This window comes from Hippocampus zosterae, chromosome 4, assembly GCF_025434085.1.
Source record: "Hippocampus zosterae strain Florida chromosome 4, ASM2543408v3, whole genome shotgun sequence".
NCBI classification, from domain to species: domain Eukaryota; kingdom Metazoa; phylum Chordata; class Actinopteri; order Syngnathiformes; family Syngnathidae; genus Hippocampus; species Hippocampus zosterae.
In genome coordinates this window covers 5,882,719-5,904,160 of record NC_067454.1, presented here as the reverse complement: position 1 = coordinate 5,904,160, position 21,442 = coordinate 5,882,719, and the positions used below count along the sequence as shown (strand labels likewise).

The window sequence follows — 21,442 nt, the reverse complement described above, 5'->3', positions numbered from 1 at the left end:
TTTAGTCAACTCTCCAAGCAGACATTCATATTTTGCCCTGTTTAAAAGGCCCCTAAAAAAAAGCTCATGATAGAGACGGACATTTTGAGCATTTAGTGAAACCGTGACCTTTTAAAAAACCCCATCTCAAACCATCAAACCAGTTATCGGCCCAGGCCGCCTTTGCACTATTGTTCTCATCTGCTCAACATGCCATCGAAAAGCAGTAAAATGCTTTTAATGAAACACCTCTACACGAACAGGCCCTTTCAGTTTCTTTATGACTGCACTCTTTTACAGGAATCACCTTAGCTCTTGGCTATCAGCAGACATGTTGTGAGTGTGAATATTTTTGTGTGTCGAGCTTGTGCAAGCATTTACAGTACAGTTTATTGAGTGTCGTCATTCGCCCGCTAGCGTGCTTGTTAGCTTATTTGTTATTCTGATCTTTTTGGATAGCCTGTGCCCATATTTGTTTGTTCATAAGTTACGCTGTTGCTTCATTCATTTGTTTCTTGGACTGCAATAGTCCATTTGCACGTTTGTCAACTTGACGGGTTCGTTAGTTTCTTAGTCTGCAGGTTTTATTAAGTCAGTATCACCTTCCACATGAACATGGCCTTTCATTTCATTTTTATGACTGCGGCGTTTGGAGTGACTTGCTTTGCTGTTGGCTAGAGCGAATGCGTGTGTGTACGCGCGCATGCGTGTCCGGGTGTACATGTGCGTGCAAGTCTCAAGTGTTTCCCTGGTGACCAGTTGCCTCGCTTGCGGACTCAGCATGTTGATGTTTTCGGTCATGCGATAATGTGAAAGAGTCGCAGAGCAGGCTCAGGTTTGCATAGGATGCAAATGTGTCAGGTGTAGCGCTAAATGGAGGAACTAGAGGTGGTCAGTTATGGACTTGGGCTCGTGTTTAGATCTCCGCTTTATTGCGATATTTTATCAATACTTCCTCCTCGTAGAATCATCCAGACACAAGGAGGTCACGCTTAACAGGACGGTGCCTGATAAATGTGTCCTGTGTGTCTTTTTGCCTGTAAACTCCGCCGTGTTGCGTCTGTGGTAGCTGATGTTTGCCTGAGACGCGACCGGTGGGGAAGGAAGCCAAAGAGTTGCAAGAGTCAAACAGTATTTTTGAAGTGATTATTGTTGAACATATGACTCTGCACGTCAAAATAATGAGCAGGTGTCTTATTAGTGCCATCTTGGTGATTATAGCTGACAGCCAAGAATGCAAATAAATCAAAAAAATTACCAGAAAGGTCAAAATAAGAAAACGAAATACATTGTTTTTTTGGTTGGGATTTGTGTTTTACACCACGGATGCCATTGTGCTAAATTAGCACAGCTCACGAGATTTATGTAACAACAATATTGCTCTGTAGCGTGCAAGGCTGTTCACAAGATTGCTAGCGTATAAGTGACTTTGTTAGTCTGCTGCCATGTTTGTTACTTCAATTGGCCGCCAGTTTGTACTTCTCTGGAGTTGCTTTATCCGCAAAATGTATCAAGTCAATTTCCTTGGCAGTTTGTTTGTCTGTTCTTACTTCATTGGTACTTTTGCACTTCAGGTTATTGCCTGTTGCTGTTTTTTTCCATTTCTTTGTCCATTTCTGGGTTCGGGACAGCCACCTGATCCGAGCTGTTTTTCAGCGTGTACAACGAGTAAGACTTTTGAGTACATACTTTCTAATGTTCCCACCAACATCGGCACTGTATTATAAATTCTCGTTAAAAGTAACTCTCTTTATCGTCTCCGCATTTTGCGTATACTAGTCACTGTGGACTTGCACTCCAGATGCCCCCCTTTGTTCCATTCAGAATACATTTCCGGACACCAGAATGTGTTTCACGCCTTGGTCCCCGCAGATGATGAACATATGTTGCATGCATGTGCCTTTATAGTCCAAATGGCGACCCCATGAGACTAGAAACAAAATTCACAACATCAAACGGCTCTTGTGGTAATATCGGATGGAAATACGGTTCTCCTCGTACGAGCACTCCTTGAAGCAGGTATACGGTACAATATTGTTCATTGCTCTGGCACATGATCAGTAGCGTTTCTTGGATTGGCTACATTGCATTCTCATCACAATCCATGAAGTCACACATCTCGAGAGCCATTATCTTATTTTACACGTTTGAAGAGTTTTGGTCGTAAATATTGAAAACGATCATTATTTAAGATTTTCGGGCCGACTCGTTTGGGAGCCAATAATCGGGACAAATCCACTCTGAACACACCTCAGAGATAAGGATATCCTATCTTCTAAGACATAGGTCAGGTGTTTTGATGTTCTTTGTCAGGGAGAGACAAAACAAGACAAAAACAGCATGACCCGCCTTACTGTCTCCGTGGCCGTTTATCAAATGCCGAGTAGAAGTTTACAGATGAGCTACTTGCAAGCGCGACGGCTTTTTTTTTTGTTTGTTTAGTCAGTCGGCTGCGAAGTGGAGCATAGATAGAAGAAGTGGAGCGGGACCCCGTGAAGACACCGTTTGCCAGGCTCCAGAGGGAGTCTGTTAACACGGCAAATGGGCCAGCACCAAAGAATAAGACAATTGGGAAAGAAAAAAAAACAAAACAAAAAAGTTGTATTTGGTGCTGAATAGGAGGCTACCTGCTTGTGTGCTGCGTCTAATTGGATACCAAGAAAGCTCTCATTTATAGCCGGATGTCTTTTCTTTTGTTCTTTCACGGCCGACATACTTCAAAACGTCAAAGCCTGGGAGCAATCAAGGGCCACGTAATCGTGATTGTGATTGGCTCGTTAGTTAGTTAGCTAGTTTTGTTTGTGAGTGCTTTTGTTCACATTTTTGCTAGTTAATGTGTTTGTTGGTAAGCCTGCGCGTTAGTAGTGCCTTGGCCTGTCATATAAAAAGACGTTCTATTTAATCACGCCATCGTATACCCCTCTTCACTCGACTTGCCGTGTTGCTCGCCACCCCCGCGGCTTTGTCCTGACTTTGTGACAGGAAACCAGGCTGGCTCAGCTGGATTCAAGCAGTATGTTGCACAGCGGGCAACCGGGCTCGCAAAACCGGGCCGGGGCTTGCCGGATGGTGGTCGTCGGCCAAGCGGAGTCAGTCAGCCGTTTTGCAGAGGTTAATTTGTATTCGGCTGAAATTTTTGTCATTCATGTCATTAAATTATCTGTTTGACATGGCTCTGACCTGGAAAGGGTGAAGTATATCAGGCCGGTAGTGTGGTATCGGTGGGTAGTATCGGGATCATTTTAACGAGTGCCACCCATACAAGTATCCCGATTTGGTGTTCTGTTTGCACATTTGTTTGTTTGCTTCAGTCTTCTTATCTGAGCGCTCTTGTCTGAATGCGCCTTAGTCATTTCTATTTCCAGGATAGGTTGTCCATTCATCAGCTCCATAAAAGCACAAGACTTGTTTTCCTTGACGTGAACTCATTCACAAAAGTGTGCCAAGTATAAAAGAGAGACGGGGCTTCAAAGTGCGTTTGCTCCTCTGGGAAAGTTTTTCCTTCTTCTATTTTGTGGTGAGGGCGGCATTCTTCTGTGTTTATGTCCCCTATTTGTCTTGGTGTCTTTTTTCACGTTACAGACGTTTCGGCAGGTTTCCTATCTCACAACGTGGACTCCCAAGTCCGTGCATGCGGAGGTGTTTTTTTTTTCCGGCGCTTTGTATCTCAGGAGGAGATGAAAGCATATCATTAAAGTACAAAGGAAGTCCTCTGGGATTTACGGGAAAGGGATTTTTTTTTTCTGTTTTTTAACTCAGCCCACAGGGGAATACATATAAAAACAGAGGGATCGGCTTGTTGCTCAGCCTGCGATTAGCTTCATTTACCGCCCTTTGCATCTGCGTTGCTCTTTGGGCTCATTGTTTGACACCGGCCTGGTTATTTGTAATACTAGTAGGGCTGTAATGATTCGCCGAAAAATCGGGGTTGAGTTCGTACCGTGGTTTTAAGGTCACAGCTCAGTTTACATAAATAAGGGAACTATACTAACCATAAAAGGGATTCTCTTCTTTTGTGTCACCAAGGACATTTAATTTAATACAACTGTATTTATAGAGCTCTTTAAAACAACCACCGCTTTAAATAAAGTGCCTTACATGGAGCAGGAATAAGCCAGACAACAACAAACATTAAATTAGAAACAGAGACGGTAAATGGCACAAAAACCGTCCAACTAAAACCAAGTCTCATGCTGAATCAAAAGACAAAGAATAAATTGGAGTTGTAAGGTTAGTTTTAAAGATGGGCAGGGAGGAGGCTTTAGGGGGAGGTCATTCCAAAGAGAGGGACCGACAACAGAAAAGGCTCGATTCCCCCTTTGTGCCTTTGGTTCCCTTGAGATGCGAGTTTGAATTTGTTCCTTGACCACGCTTGATCAAATTGTCTTTCCAGTCTCCCCATCTGAATTTAATGGTGGTGCCCTGAATCCGGTCCTTAACACAGTACCGGAAATATTGCAATGTGATTTTTTTTTTTTCCAATGAGAAAAATAGCAACCTGCAATCCGTCCATCCATTCTCTGCTCTGCTTATCCTCACCCAGTCTATCCCAGCTGACTTCGTGCGAGACATTCATACCAGTGGACAATTGAGAGCCATGTTTCTCAAAGACAATGCTCTTTTTTAAAAAATATATACCGTATCACCAATATTCAGTTTTTATTGCACGTGCTGACGTTCAGCAGTCTGTCGAATATATATATAATGAATGCGCGACTTATTTAGTCTTTCTAATCGGCCAGAAAAGCACCTGAAAATGTACAGTGGGTTCAAGAATATCGTGCCAGTGTCGACAGGCGGCAGTTTTGACCTCCAATGACCTTGCCGCCATCTTCCACCGACTGTCGCTGGCGATCTGTTCCATTCACTTGTATTGAAGTAACTGTGTTTCGCTCCAAGAAATTAATCCGAAATTGTCAAGTTGCGTAACATGGGTAATTTTATACACGGGACAGTCATAGCATACTAAATAATAATGGCCATGGCCTTATATAAAATCTTCTTTTGTTGTTCTCTTGTCCCACTGCTGAGCAGTTTGGAATTGATTGACACATAATTAACGGCTTTCAAAACAAATGTTTCAATTGAGGTCAAAATTGAAAAGGCTACTCTTCTATGTTGGTTTTCATGTTTTTCTATCCGACTCCCAGAGCAGTTAAATGTCTCACCAGTCACGAACCTCACCATGTGTCACTGAGCACATATTTACAAGCCTTTATGTTCTCTTTGCTCAGCGGTGGTTTTTGCCACGGATGTCATTTTTTGCCCCTTCTTTTCCCTATTGTAAAAACGGACCTTAATTGAGGTGAAGGAGGCCCGCAGTTCTTTAGATGTTGTCGAGGGTTCCTTTGTGACCCGCTGTATGAGTCACCGTCGAGCTCTTGGGGTACTTTCTGTAGGCCGGCAACTCCTGGGAAGATTTCACCACTGTTCCATGTTTTCTCCATTTGTGGATAATGGCTCTCACTGTGGTTCACTGGCATCCTAAAGTGTCAGCAATGGCTTTCAGACTGATCGATGTCACTTACTTTATTTCTCATCTTGAATTACTCTGGATCGTGGTGTTTCTTTGCAGCTTTTTGAGTTTTTTTTCCGGCTTCATTTCGTAAGACATATTCCATTTAAATGATTTCGTGACTCAACAGGTCTGGAGGTAATCGGGCTCGGGGCGGTGGTCAGTGTAAATGGCTTTCAAAAAATTTTGATCAGCCACAGTTAATTCATGATTTAACATGGCGGGCAAGTACTTCTTCACATAAGGCCAGAGAGCTTTGGATAATTTTTTTCCTGTATTCAGCAAAATCAATCGAAAACTGCATTTTTTTAACATGGGTTAGCTTTGTCTGATATTTACGATTGATGATCTTAAACATTAAAAAAGGGAAACTGCGGAAAAGAATATGAAAAGATGGAAAATAATATTTCATGGCACAATATATCGTCTGTCTATGTGTGTTGCTGCTCCGAGAATTAAGGATTGAAGGCTTAGTTGTGGTTGCTTGAAATACATCATGTGCAATTTTTATGTTTTATGTTTAGTTTGACACTAAACTTATACAGAACGTGATGACACTGTCACCATGCAGTACTCGTATTTCAACTTTGCGCTATCAAGTGCAAGCAAAAAAAGAAAATCAGCTAAAGAGCGACTCTTGTATGTCAAGGCACCACTGTATTTTAAATGAAATAGTTTGCCAGTGACATCAAATTATCAAGTCAAGGAAAATTCTACAACAAAAAAATCCTCTGAACTACACTAAAAATAATATTTGAATTGTAAGGATGCACAGATATGTTTTGCGTGTGTACACTGGTACTCGACGATACCGAGTACAGATAGTTGACAATTTCATCACATCTTCCAATTGCTCTGAAAACATGTAGTATTTTGTCCACAAAGTTTTGTTTCATCTCCAAAAAGAACAAAAGATCCACATTGTTTCAATGTTTCAAGTCCGCATCCGCGCGACCTATTCACATAGGCTGATTGGGCTGGTAATGACAGGGTCGGCTGTGTAAAGCAGGGACATTCATGGCTACTTTAATTGAACAGTCACACCCATCTGTGGAATGCCTGAAAGAGAACATTACTGGTTTGGTTGTGGCGACGGGGCCACTGTAATTATGCGGCCTTTGATTGGGATCCGTGAAACACCGTCTGATTGTGATGAGCTCTGACTGGGTCGAGTGTCTTGTCAGCGGTATGGTGAAAGTTTGTTTTGCTACCCGGGTGCTTTTCCCCTTCTGTTCTGTGGTTGCCCGAAATATCAAAGAAGAAAATATGGAGAGGCGACTCAATGTGCTTTTGCTTGTAGCTTTATTTCAAGCACATTTTCAGTTGTTTTATGTATTTATTTTATTTTGTGCGTGTGTGATACATAGTGATGAAAACCAGGACTGGGCAATTATTTGAAATTTAAGTGCGATTTTGATTTTGGCTTATTGCGATCTTCATAATCGAAGAAAAAGGATTAATGTGCTGACCGGTGCGGCTTGGGTGTTTGCAGGTTCCCAATGTTATGAAAGCACCCTTGAATACACCATCTCGCTTGTTGGGGGAATTGGGGTTTGTACATGCAGTGCTGCTTTTTCCTTCAGTACAGTATATCGATGCGAGTATGCAGTATATTCTTGCTGCAGGCGATTCTTTGATTCAATTCTCCCTCGCTCGTTCGCACACATGAACTTTTTTCACGTTAACATGCGAAAGCAGACGGAACAATCCCTGGAATTTAATGGGAAGGACGGGGGTACTGGCATATAAGGTTCCCTTAAGGCCACAGCAGAGCCCTTTGGCAGCCTTAAAAGTCATGCTCATGTGCGACTTATCGCAACTAGACTTCAAGGCCTGCTTGGAGCTCATCCAGTCGACCTCGTTGGCTCCAGTCAAGAGTCTCGATGCGACACATCCAAGTGCTTCAAACATGAGACAAATGCAATAATTAATTCCAGCTATGCAGCATAAATTTTCACCACCGCATCATCGGGATCTGAACACATCAATGAGGAATTGGCCTGCATATGGAGTACAAAAGTAAAGCACATGAAAGTTGTACATGACACACAAAATACTCTGATGTTTATAAGCAAGGGTGGGGTTAGTTTTGCCACTTTGTGAACAAATAGTCTCACAGTTTCAGACAAATATTCAACAATACTCAAGATATGAATGAATATAAGGAATTTGGAGAAATGTCTCCATGTAAGCAGCAAGGCCCAAAACCAACATTGATTTGTCGGAACCTTTGATCCCTTTGTTTGGAGGCTGCATTAAAAACAGGGGCGGGATCGGTTTTCAGAGTTTGCGTTCCAACTTTTTTTTTTGCCGTCACTACTCGGCCTTCAACGTTGGTGATGGCGTGAACAAGGCAATCAAAAAAATTATAAAACTGCATGCCAAATTCAACCAATGAATTAGCAACTGACATGATTAAATTGAAAAAAAAAAACCTCAACTGTATTAGAATTTTCCCATGTTATGATGGAAGAAAGCTTTTGTTCAATAGAAGAACCGCTTTGTTTTTTCCCGCTTTATAGTTAATGAGCAATAATTAGTGTTTGTTTTTTAAGAGTTTTATTTCTTTATAACAGCGTGTTTTCCCTTTTATCGAGAATGCATTATATTTATTTTTAACCATGCACTGGTTTAAAAAAAATATGCGAAATGTAGTGTTGGATTAAAGAGTCGGATTAATTGCACGTTCATTCATTTCAAGGGGACACATTACCTCGGCTCAATTTCTGAATGTTTCGGGTTACAAATGGGCTCACGGTTGAAGTTTCTAACTCGAGGTTGCGTGTGGACTTAGCGGAGCGATTAAGGCGTCTTGTCGTGCCTCAGTCATTATACTGTTTTAAGCTAACTTTTAACTTGAGCTCACATTTGCAAACATGGTTTACTTTTATTCCCGATTTTCGATTCACAAAAGGTAAAAGGCATTTGAATAATCTAAGAATAGTCAGCGGCATTGCTTGTGGTAATTAAACATGATTATGTAATATGTGACAAGTGTCGTGCAGGTGATTGAGTACATACGCAAACTATTATGCCTTCAGCCATGATCTTTATCCTGTTACACCTGAATATCATAGTATCAGTCTCCATCTTAACACGTTAAGGATGACCTGAATGGTTGGCGTGATGGATCCTTGAAAACCTTACGCGCCGCACCCTCTTTTTCATTGTCTGGCTTCTCCGGCGGCACTGAGAGGGAACAACAACACTTTTTATTTGTCATGTCTTTTCCAGGGCAGTCAGTTGGGCGATGCCAGGAATGTCTTTTGTCTCCCGGTTATCCACTGGTGTCATGTCAGCTGATCTGACAAATGTGTTTTCCAAACAAGTTCCACAAGGTGAACTCCTGGCTCTATTTAGATGAGTCTGGGCAGAATAGTTTCCCTTTGTCCCCTCCGATGCTTTGGCTACAAGGAATTACAAGGAAAGATTTAGCCAACAGGCGACATGGCGTCAACAAAGAACGTCAAGGGAATAACACCATGTGTTGGATACAGTGTCTTCACTTTTTTTATTTTTTGGATAAACAGATGCCACTGATATTTGCACCATTGTTTATACACACTGCCTAATTGAATGAAGGACAATTCGTTTTCAGTGGCGCGGTGCTTTAAATTTCATCTTACGACAGCTGCCGTGTCGAATGTAAGCCTTTTTATTGTACATTCCCACCCTTCACCATAGCTGCACTTTTCAGCTGCTCGGATACATTTGGAAAATCTCAAGCTCATCTATGTGCTGTTAGACAGCACTTAAAAGACATTTTATCCAATGTCTCGCTACGACCCCCCTCGGCCCAAATCAAATGGCCATCACAAAATGGAATCTTAAGTCCGAAAGCGCTTCACATCTGTTTCCTTTTGAGTGCGTTATTCGGAAAAAGCCTCAGACAACAAATCTTCTGTGGGAGGTCTCTTCGCTGTGGGCGACCCAAATGAGGAGGAAGGGGGGGAGTAAGTCCATCAGGCATCGCTTTTTGATCGTCTCACCTACAATGCCAATATTTAAGACGAAAAACCTGTTCTCATTCAGACACTTTTTAGAACGGTAAACGGTGATAACGTTTCAGACGGTAGTACACTGAAACCCCCCTGTTGATTGACGATTCACTCATCTACACACCATCTTTTCTCACCAGAAACTGACGGTGAAAAGCGTACCAATTGGCTCAGTCGTTTTGGGCTAATTCCAGGTCTCAATATGTTCTTTGAATGAATTCCTACAATGGAATTTGTGAATGAGCCACATTCGGGAGCAGCAGAAGAGCGACACGGCATCGCTTTTTCACCTACCCGCTCTGATGTGAGTGCATTCACATTTCATTTTTATCAAGGATTCATAATTAACAAGAGGATGCATGAGGCCAATTCATCAATACCTTTAGTTATTGTTATTCGTCGGTAATCCATACACTTCCAGATTTCCCCTGGAGAACTTCTCCACAATCAACAGTGAGGACCAAAACGGACTTGAGTGAATTAAAATCTGAGCCAAGTGCAAATCCTTGAGGTCTGTTAAGGACATTTCCACACATCCCCCCTTTGCTTCTCTGAGCGTTCCAGTAATCAAGCAAATTTGAGAAAATAAACAGCACCGGCGCAGACTCCATAAACACCGCAACAGCTCGGTGATGGACAGAAAACACAATGTCCCCACATATTACTGTTTCCAGTCCCGCACAAAGCCGGCTCTGTTTGCATCGGACAGTTTGTCAGTGTTTAAGGCAGCTCAGAGTTTCGCGCCGCCAACAGCGTGTCTGCTAACTGTGGGGGGCCAACTATCACCATTAGGGCGTGCATCTCCATTTAAAGTGAATTTGCAGCTCTCGACACGAGCGACTCGGCCGATAGACGGCATGGCATCATCTGTATGTCCGACTAAAGGCGGTCACATTCATGAAACGGCGGCGCCGAAGTGCTCCGTGCAATAAAGATGACGGCAAAGCCGTAGCGCACTGTCAAGCGGGATGCGTATTTATGTTTGGGCTGCCAGAAGCCATCAAACATCGAGATACTAAGATTAAAAACAAAAGCATCACGATGGACAAGATTTACAGACGCTGTTGAAGTCTTCCATAAAATATTCACACAGAACCAATCTGCCCCAAGACAATGGAGCATATCGGCAGAGCTGGAAAGTGTTACTAATGGGACAAAACAACCAAACGGGCCGTTTTATTTGGAATGAGACCGGTCTCTAAAGAGCTCAAAAGTCGTGAAAGTTCTTCTAAATAGTCTCGACAACCGTCACGATGAATTGGACGTTGAAAATACAGCCAAGTAACAGTTCCAAATGTCAACAGACCAAGCGGGTGGTTGGTGTAATGTGTCAGCTTCAGTGACTTTGGACTCCAGCGGGTGTGGGAAGCTTGCTTGACGTGATCGTGATCATCAACCAAAAATGTCTTGCTAAATGGCTGCAGCGCTGCGGAAAAAATGATTTGCCCCCTTTTGGATTTTCATTTTGTTGAATATTTATCACTTAAATCAGGGTTGTCGAGATCATTTTTGTTGCCACATTGTCGGTTGGTCTCCTTCAGCGGGCTGTTATGACTGAAACCATCAAAATATTCGGCGACTCATCATGTTACAGTATTATATGTACACAACTAATTAATGGCTAGCTAGGCTTGAAATCCAAATTGATGGATAGCTAGTCTTGAAATCAGAAGTCAAGGATAATAGTTTGTTCAGATTACTGTTTAAAAAAAAAGGTAAAAATAATCTTGCAATATTATTCACTACATTTGACGATTTGACCACTTCCTTCTGAGAATGTGCACACAATAGCGAGTGACTGTTCATCAATTTTTAAGCGCCCAGTTCAGTCCCCGATGTCAACACGAGAATAGCATGGCGAAGAAGACTGTTTAAATTCCAGTTCTAATTGAAGCAAGAAAATGTCTTGGCCGTAGGCATACATCAAAAACATGTTGTGAATTTTGCTATTTCGCGACTTGTCAGAGAACAGAAAGTTAGCCAGTACTTCAACGCTGGACAGTTGGACATGTGCATTCAAAATTAGTTTCACCTGGAAAGGAGAGGTTTAAACATTGGCAACAATGTTTCATCAATTATCAGAAACCATTGATAAAGTGTGGGAGTATAAAAAAAACATTACTCCTGAGTCCTGTTGTAAATTAAGCTGCAAGGGCTCGGCCCCTCCCTTTGGAGGCGGGGTGGGTAACTGCTAATTACAAAACTAAGTCATAGAGGAAGTTTAAGGATCCCCGATGGCCTGTTTACCGTCAGTGTTTGTCACCTGGGCAACGCAGTCAATGGAAAACCACCAGTGACCACGTGGATGTTCGTGTGTAGCGATCTCATCGGGGCAGGTTTGTTAAACTCTGCATCAGGCAGGACAGCATCCTCGGATGGGAACCAAGCATTAACAAATTAGAAAAGACACAGACCACCGTCGACGAGGACCAAGAGACCCACTTGTTTTCGCCGCACATTTGGGGTCCACGACAATAGCTTAATTTGGATGCAACGGACCAGAAAGATTCTCGCTGTTTGACTGGCGACCGATGTGGAGTTCCCGGAATACTTTCCCGCCGGGCAGACATTTGTGAATCCTTTTTGATCCACACCGTTCTGCGCACAAATGAACGGAAAAGGTGAACACTCCGTCAGTGAGTGCGTCAGTCATGCTTTGCACAGTGCATCATTGATGCACAACACTTAACTGTTTCCACATTTTGTTTTTACATACCCTTATTCCGAAAGTGGTTAAATAGATTCCCCCCACCCCACCCCCCAAAAATCTACACGCAACATTCCATCATGACGATGTGAAAAAAATGGAGTCAGAACAAATCACCGCCTTTGCCATGAAGCGTAAAAGTGATGCGCTGTTCACGTTCTGCCCAACTGCATTTTCCAGTCAAAATCCATCACAATATAAATAAGCACATAGGGAGTATATCAAACTCCCCGAATGCACAAAAAAATCTGTTGCGGCCTAAAAAAATATTCTGACCCTCCATTCCACTTGACCATGCAGCTGAATAGGACACATTCAAGAGATTAAGAAAAATGCCCTGCACACATTTTACAGTAAATAAACAGCTGGGAAAATGTTAACCAAGGCTGACTAGTTTGACGTAATTTGGGCTGCGCTAACTACCGGTAGTTAAACTTGCACTTGTATGACAATTGAGGAAATGTTTCTTCCAACGAGGAGCCGTTTTATTTAATTTCAAGCGGCGGTGAATGTCTCTTTAAATATGTATGACCGTTAAGGACGGTGAAATGTTTTAAACAGTGTCGGTTTACGAAAAGTTGTCTGCATATGTTGGAATCGTTAAGATTGTATTGACTATGTTTATGTTGTATTATTATTTTATGTAAAATGTTTTGTGAAGCGCTTAACGAAAGCTACAGCTCTGGTGAATGCGCTATACAAATAATTTTAGTCAAGTCAAGTCAAGTCAAGTCAACAGTATTTATAGAGCACTTTCAAACAGCCATCGCTGCATACAAAGTGCTGTACATGGAGCGATTTAACATATACAATAAACAGTAAGACGAATCAGTAATAAGTAATAAGTAATAAGGCGGTAGAAAGCACCAAGCAGTAAAACCAATAGCAAATCTAAGTCATGCTGAGTCAAACGCCAAAGAATACAAGTGAGTTTTGAGGAGGGCTTTAAAGATGGGCAGCGAGGAGGCTTGCCGAATGTTCAGTGGGAGGTCATTCCAGAGAGATGGACCAGCAACAGAAAAGGCTCGATCCCCTCTGAGCCTCAGTTTAGTTTTACTTCATGATGGTGACAATTGGAACCTATTTCCATTATTTCCTACGGTGAAATGACAATAACTTGCCAACTCCCCCTACTGGTAGTCCCTCCCACAGCATTTTTTTTTTTTGGAAGCAAGACCACCATGTGAAACGACTTTCTTCCTCCACTCTCCTTATCTCCACCTTCTCCCATCCCTTATTTCTTCCTGCGGCGTTGCTAGCTCAAAAGCTGGTAACCACTGCTGTATGTGTATGTGATTTTTTTTCCAAGATGGCGCCCGAGTAGGCAGCCTTCGGCAAGTGCTCTTCAAGAGCCTTGCTTTTTTGTTCTTTTTGTCTTTTTGTTTTGTCACATGTTGTTTGTTGTTTCATCATGTGGACCTGATATGGACTGTTTTCAGCGTTTTTTGGCCACGACATTCGTCAAAGGAGAAGTATCTGTGCTTGGTGGTTGCGCCTTTTCGGCAGCACGCCTGTACCAGCACAGATTTTGATTGGGAGGAATGTCGGCGCCATTGACTGTCGGTGCTGGACAGACCTGGGGCGCTTGTGTTTTTTGCGCCTGAAATGGGCAGCATTTTTCACAACCCCGTTTTGTTCAGTGGAGATGTCGGCGCTGTTGGACAGTCGGCGTTGGTGCAGCTGGATGGATGGCTGATGAAGTTGAGGATGAGGAGAGAGGAGCGTTGGCGCAGACCGCCGATGCGTATTTGGAACAGAGAGTCGCGGAGAAGTGAACCAATCTCTTTTTTTGTCAACGGATGCTACAGCTTCTTGTTGACTTTGAAACTTACAGTAGCTTGTAGCCGACGTATGCACATTTTGAGCATGACGTCTCTGATCCTCTGGTTAAAGGACACTTTGATTCTCTCCTCTTTCATCTCAAACTGCTTCAAACAACAAAGCGCGTGACAGAAAAGTGGTTAGGACTGCACGACTGTCCGTGTTTGATGTTATGTGTTGTGTTTATTATTTTACTTTATGTTAACTGTTTTGTTAAGCGCTTTGTTACAGCTGCATCTGTTGTTTAAATCAGCATGTATTGTATTGTATGTGTCAGACTTGCGTATTGCGTCCGGTTCCTTACCCCAGCTGTTTGTCACCATTTTTTTTTCTTAACTTAGTGTAAGGTCACAGGGTTGCTCGAGGAGGCGTAAGGGAGGGTGGGCGGTTTTGTAGTGGAAGAACATTGTGTGCCAAAGAAAGACACGCAACCACAAAAAACAGCCTGCTGAATGTCTGATGGACCACACAGTTTGGAAGGTTCTGATTGGTGGACAGGTGAATGTCAACTCGTGGTTACCGCCTGATGATCTGTTTTGTTCAAACTGGACAGACTGCGGGTCCGTCGGTGGTTTTGTGGGTTCAGTTGGCATGAAAATATTCTTGTGTGTTCGTTTTTTCATGTTAAGAAACGACTTTGTTGTCCGGTTGACATCTGAATTTACTTTAGTTGACGTCTATTGATTCCATGTCTCACACGTGTTAGAGGGCGATGGGGGAAAAAAGAAGCTTCACATCTGTCTCGGCACCTGTTTCTGATTGGGCATCATTTGGTCTAATTCTCAAGCAGGAGTTCATCAAAGTACAAGGCCTCGATTTGCCTGGCGGCTTCAAATCTCAATAGCCTTCTTGTTGTTCACTTTTGGACTTGGGTCAATGAAACTCTTTTTGTTCCTTTTGTTGTGATAGACACCCTCTTTTACTGGTGTTTGTGATTCCGTGGTGGCCCAACATTCAACAGCTTGGGAAAAGAAACACGGCAATTAAGGGCCACATGGATCCTTGAGACCTTTTTCATATGCCCTGTTAAGACAGACCATGTCCATGAAACTTCGGTTGAGGGCTATTAAGTTTTTAAAAACCTCAAAATGGTATTCCCCTAAAGATCGAAGCTGAATATTTCTTCATAAAACACTCATAGCACAAGTGAGTGTTGGAGGCAGCATGTGCGTCATATCACTCGGCATCACTTAAACAGCACATCATTTTCCATGACTTCATTATGTGCCTTGTCGAAACATTGACCCCCCCCCCCCCCCCCCCACACACATGGCTAATACAAGTGGGTGACATACTTTTCACGACATATTTTCATCACAGATATCTTACAAACAATCAACTTGAGCTTCCAAATTCGGGCTGTACTTCGCGTAGGCTAAGTCCTCCAAGAGACTGTAAATCATGCTGATTATTATTTACTGGCCCTGGGATTAGATGCTGAGCGGACCCCCACTACAGGAGATTGAGCAATTTGTACTCTTCGTGGGGAGTCTTTTAGTTGTTCTCAGAAGGTGCTCACTCAGCAAATGTTTCACATCAGCGTCCTTTTTGAGAATAATGTATTCCAAAATAAAAATTGGACAAAATCATTGTCATTTGTTTTTCATATTTTCATGTGTCACATCCTTCCAAATGAAAAAAAAAACACTATTGAAGGGGATGTCACAATCTTTGCAATCCCAGGAGGGAGTTCATAGTTTTCAAAAAGTTGTAAATTAATAATCTACAAATAATAATTGTTATTTCCGCGAGTAATTTTTACAGGAATAATATTCAATTGGGAATTTTTTCCCCCCCTTTTTCTGTTTTGCCATCAGAATGCCCGGAGAAATGCGGCCGGCGAGCGTGCACAGAGAGCGGCGACTGCTGCCACGCGCAGTGCCTGGGCAGCTGCAGCGTGGCGGGCAGCGACAGCTCCTGCGCCGCCTGCGTGCACTACTACCACCAAGGTCGCTGCGTGGCCGACTGTCCGCCCGGCACCTACAAGTTTGAGGGTTGGCGCTGCGTCAGCGCCGAGCTCTGCTCCAGAGTCCACCTGCCGGACTATGACAGCTTCGTCATCCACGAGGGCGAGTGCATGTCCGAATGCCCCTTCGGGTATACGCACACCGCCTCCAACAGGTTAGCCTGCTGCGCTACATCTAGCTAAGCCCAGACCAGCCTAGCATTTACATTTAAGAATACAAGGATTGTAATATTTGCTGCATTAATTTTATTTTTTTTCTTCTGAAATTGGCTTTCTAAATGTGTTTATTCATTTTTTTTTATTTCTTTATCTCAAAATAATACGTTGCTCCTAATTTTTCAAATATCATCTTTTTTTAGGTTTCAGGTGCAAACCTACATCAAATTATGCACGCAAAAATGTTTGTTTTAATGAACAAGATTTTAAAACCAGTAGTTTAAATCAAGAGTTTATTTTAATGTGCTTTTGCACAGTGCATTTTACTAATTGTATTCATCTGATTTCATCTTCTGTATTTCAAAAAAACGTATTTCTTTTTGCACTTATAGATGCAACTTTGTATAGTTTTTGGTTCCATTTTACTTATAGCTAAAAATGTCATTTGTAAACGTCTGGAATGCTGCTACAAGCTGAAAATCTGATCAAAGTTCATCTTTAATTGTCTGTTTTGAGAGCAAGACCGTACGTTTTAGTCCTCTGTCTGTCTCCAGCATGTCTTGTACCGCTTGCGACGGCCTGTGCGATAAAGTTTGCGAGGAGAAGGTCATTGACTCCATGGACGCTGCGCAGTCCCTGAAAGGCTGCACGGTCATTAAAGGCAACCTGCACATCAACATCCGCAGAGGCCGTGAGTATACCGCGCCGACGTCTGCTTCTTATCATGAATGACACGCAGTCAAAGCACACGGCACAGATGGGTAAGATATACGGTGGACCCTCAATTTAACACAGACGGACTCCAGATTTAAGGGGCAGAAGAAGCGTTTCATATCTACTGACTCAGATTTATGGCCGTTATTTAGTGGCGTGAGCATTGTTTCTGTGGTCAAGCTCTTAACTGTGGCATAGAATTGTAAGGGAGGTGGAATAAAAAAGGAATGCGCTAACTTGAACGCGGCTCATGAAGTTTTCCCCTCCCCCAAGCACCAGCTACCTAAGCGTGGGTAACATTTTAAAAATGGCTTCATGCTCTCGTGTATTTTGTGCAATAATTTCATACTGTACTGGGCAATTTCAGGCCACACAATCAGTAAAATAATCTTATACTGTAATTGGTGTTCTTCAGTTGAATGCACAATTGGCTCGAATGGACGACACCTCCCCCATATTAGTCCGGTAAATCGGGATTCTACTGTGCCGCATAGAAGGGTGGTTAGCCCATGTAAAAGAGTGCCGCTCGTTAAAGGACCGCTGCAGCACAAAGACGCTGTAAAACGGCAGCATGGCACACAAAGAGAAGGATTTGATCCGACACCGTGAGAATGTCAATAAGTGCGGATGCAGCAAAGGCGCGATGTTGCGATCACAAATTCATGTTTTAAACATTTTTTTCCCTGAAAAAAAAAGAGATATTTTAAGATAAGATAAGATAAGATATCCTTTATTCGTCCCACACTGGGGAAATTTACAGCCTCCAGCAGCAAGAATGTATGTAGAAAGAAGAAAGGAAATGTTTTGAGAAACATGCTCGCGCCGTGTCAGACCCTCTGCATTGCACGAAAGTCAAAATCAGGCAAGAGCAATCTGAATGGACTGTTTATGACAATAATGAGCCTGCTAAAAAGATAAAGACTTGGTCAATGCTAGTGCACGCATGGCAAGAGCTTGCATCCCTCACCGTTCCAATACTTTTGAAGGGAAGCTGAGTTCCGGGGTTGGTGGCTCTGGAGTAGTCTAAACATGTGAGAGCAAAACACTTTTTACAATCCGCAGTGATGTCACATGGAGTCTAGACCAGGACCTTGGAAATTGTGAGGGCCGTGTCATTTCCTGCATATATAACCATAAAAACACAGAAGAAGAAAGTCCAACGCTAATTATTAAATGTGATGTTTTTTTTTTTTTTTACATTGTGTCTCAACAGATAACATGGTGGCCGAGCTGGAGAGCTTCACGGGTTTGATCCAAAGGGTGACGGGCTACGTGCGCATCCGACACTCGCACACGCTCAGCTCGCTGGCCTTCCTGCGCAGCCTGCAATACATCGACGGCGAAGAACTCCTGGATGAGTAAGAACACACAAGCATGCTCGTTTTGCTCTCTTATTATTTTCTATTCGCAAATAAGCCAAGACTTAGTGTGGTGTTTTTAATGGTAGTTAGCTTCGTTTGACTGTTCAGAATGTTTAAATTGCAACACAGAAAAGAATGTAAAAAAGCAGGCGTTTGAAGATTATTTTTTCATAATTAAAAGTGATCAACATATTTTTACCCTTGAATGACTTGTTGGAAGTGACATTTGAGAATTGCCTTAAACATCTTACCAAATGTTTTATGATGGAACAGATCATCTCCATTCTTGTCCAATTGGGTAAAAGAAAGGCTGATGACAAAGACGGTAAATGACGCTGGATGTCTATCCTTAATTGGACCTCAACAGTTAGAGTGGAACTTTTTTTCCAATAAAGTAACCAGAGCGGCTAAATCTCGGTGGCTCAGGAAGACATCCTCCTCTTTTTTTTTCTCCTTGAGTTCACAAGAGTCTCGCTGTCTCAAGGCGCCACATTGCAGTCATTCCTTCATGTCTGGGTGGTACCCAGCGTATCTTAAAAAGCCACATCGCCACCTCCCGCCCCCCTGCCATTTTACCCGGATCTTATTTTCCCTTCGGCTGATCATGATTAATGGTGACAAAACGGATTGGAATGTGTCTGGTAATGAGCAAGAATGCTATAAAGTTGCCAGGTGACTTGATTTGTTTGCAGCAAATACGCATCCTCAGAAGGTGTCGTGGCTCTCAAAGTCTAGGAAGCGTCCTTGCAGTGCAAGACTTTCCCCCTCAGACACAGGCGAATATCCACATTCCGTCCATGTGCTTTTTCGGACGATTTAGTTCCTAGTACTATTTATAAAAAAACAGATTTAAAGGATTTCAGGATCTGACGTGGCCTAGCATGTGCCCTTCATTACTTGCGCTCAGTTACCCAGCAGTAATGGAGAAAAAAATCGGGGGGCGGGGGGGGGGGGGGGGGGGGGGGTCAAAATACTTTTGAGCACCTGAAAAGGTGTATGACTTTAAATTTACTGTGCAAACCCATTTACGCATGTGAAAGTGGAGGTACTCGGCAACGTGTCTGTCAAGTTGAAGCATTATGCCTGTTGCATGCAGTATATTTTGGCTGAAATATAAGTAATCAACATTTTGTTATGTATCACTGCCATATACCAAAATAGAACATCGAAATTTTATTTTTCAATGTTTATTGTTGTTTTTTATTTAGTTAACCCCGCCCTCTTTGATTTTTGTTTATATGCCGTTGTTTGGACAACATCATGAGTTTTTATGTGTAAATTTTGGTGCTGTGATCATTGAATTTCCCCTCACAGGATCAAAACAGTGTCTAAAGTGGCCGACCAAATCTTTTCATGCATCAGAAATAAATGAGTGACAGTCCAAAATGGTTTGCCAAACATTTTTGGGCACCTGAAAATGGAGATGCTCTACATAAAATACTGTTGAGCGCCTGAAAATTGGAAGATACCCGGCATAAAATGGTTGTACCATTCGAGCTGGAGATACCCTGTATAAAATGATAAGATAAGATATCCTTTATTAGTCCCACACTGGGGAAATTTACAGCCTCCAGCAGCAAGAGTGTATGTAGAAAAAAGAAAGGAGACAGAGAAAAAAACAACAACAAACATCTTTCAATTAAATACAATATGAACACAAATGGATAAATCGCAGTACTATTTACGATTTTCCTTCACATCATTTAATTATTCATTCATTCATTCATCTTCCGAGCCGCTTGATCCTCACTAGGGTCGCGGGGGGTGCTGGAGCCTATCCCAGCCGTCTTCGGGCAGTAGGCGGGGGACACCCTGGATCAGTTGCCAGCCAATCGCAGGGCACACAGAGACGAACAACCATCCACGCTCACAATCACACCTAGGGACAATTTAGAGCGTCCAATAAGCCTGCCATGCATGTTTTTGGAATGTGGGAGGAAACCGGAGCACCCGGAGAAAACCCACGCAGGCCCGGGGAGAACATGCAAACTCCACACAGGGAGGCCGGAGCTGGAATCGAACCCGGTACCTCTGCACTGTGAAGCCGACGTGCTAACCACTGGACTACCGGGCTGCCATTTAATTATTATTATTATTATTATGATTGTTATTTTTTATTCATCAGCCTGACAGCAGTCGGTAGGAACGAGCGTCGGTATCTCTCCTTGCAGCGCGGGTGTAACAGTCTCTGGCTGAAGGAGCTACTAAGTGCTGTCAGGGCGGGCTGGAGGGGGTGGGAGGGACTGGCCATCATAGCTTTTAGCTTAGTTAGCATCCTTCTGTTGCCCACCTCCTCCAGAGTGTCAAGGGAGCAACCCAGCAAATGGCGGTTTGAAATGGTTTTAAGAACCTAAAGATGGAGGTAAAATGAATGATGATGACACCTTCCTCCTTTACCCCTGTAGCATGTACGCCTTCTCGGCGTTCGACAACCAGCAGCTGCAGTACCTGTGGGACTGGAAGCAGCACAACCTCACCATCAAGAACGGGAAGCTGTTCTTCCGGGCCAATCCCAAGCTCTGCGTTTCGGAGATCCAGAAGATGTGGGAGCAGACGGGCGTTGCGGGGCGCTTCGACGAAAGCGACTTCCGAAACAACGGCGACCGAGCCAGCTGTACGCTCCGAAGCAGTCCAAATATTTCCTGTTTTCATTGGGGTTGCTGTAGCTTAGTTTGGCACCTAACGCTACATGATGCTCATTTTTTTATTTCTTTTCCGTTGTTATAAACCGCAATTTCGAGTCTCTGTTCAATTCGGGACGAAACAGCTTATTGAAAACCCTTGATAGAATTCTGAATGTTTTACCATTTCAAATTTTAAGTATCGTTCCGTCGTGTTTATAAACGTAGTAGAAGACAAAAGAAATCAGTTCCACTTTTCAGTGCAATGAAATGTGGTGTGGAAGGTAGTTCAGGTGACAGCAACATTCATTTTTTTGTCCAATATTTTTTTGTTTTTGGGGGAGGCCTTGGGGGTATTTTTAGATTCCCTAATATTTGTGCAATAGTCATGTGATTTTTGTATCTTTCTTGTAATGTTTCTTCAAACCATTTTTATTTTTTTCAACACCTTTTCAGCTTTTTTTACCTAATATTTTGGTATTTCTTTCAAGCTTTTAACATTTACCAGTAATATTTCAATATTTTATTATAATATTTTGTATTTTTTTCTGCTATTTCCCCAATATCTTGTTTTTTTCTAGTTGTTTATATGGGAATATTTGGG

The 21,442-nt window shown here is 42.7% G+C and overlaps 1 protein-coding gene across 2 annotated transcripts in view; it reads left to right on the top strand.

Annotated features, from left to right (window-relative positions):
- Window positions 1–21,442, top strand: part of igf1rb (insulin-like growth factor 1b receptor) — a 48,874-nt gene that overhangs the window by 12,695 nt on the left and 14,737 nt on the right. For both annotated transcript variants that reach the window (XM_052064279.1, XM_052064278.1), the window contains exons 3-6: window positions 15,838–16,141; window positions 16,697–16,833; window positions 18,070–18,214; window positions 20,623–20,831. In XM_052064279.1, coding sequence (XP_051920239.1) covers window positions 15,838–16,141; window positions 16,697–16,833; window positions 18,070–18,214; window positions 20,623–20,831 — 795 coding nt within the window. The remainder of the gene's footprint in view (window positions 1–15,837; window positions 16,142–16,696; window positions 16,834–18,069; window positions 18,215–20,622; window positions 20,832–21,442) is intronic.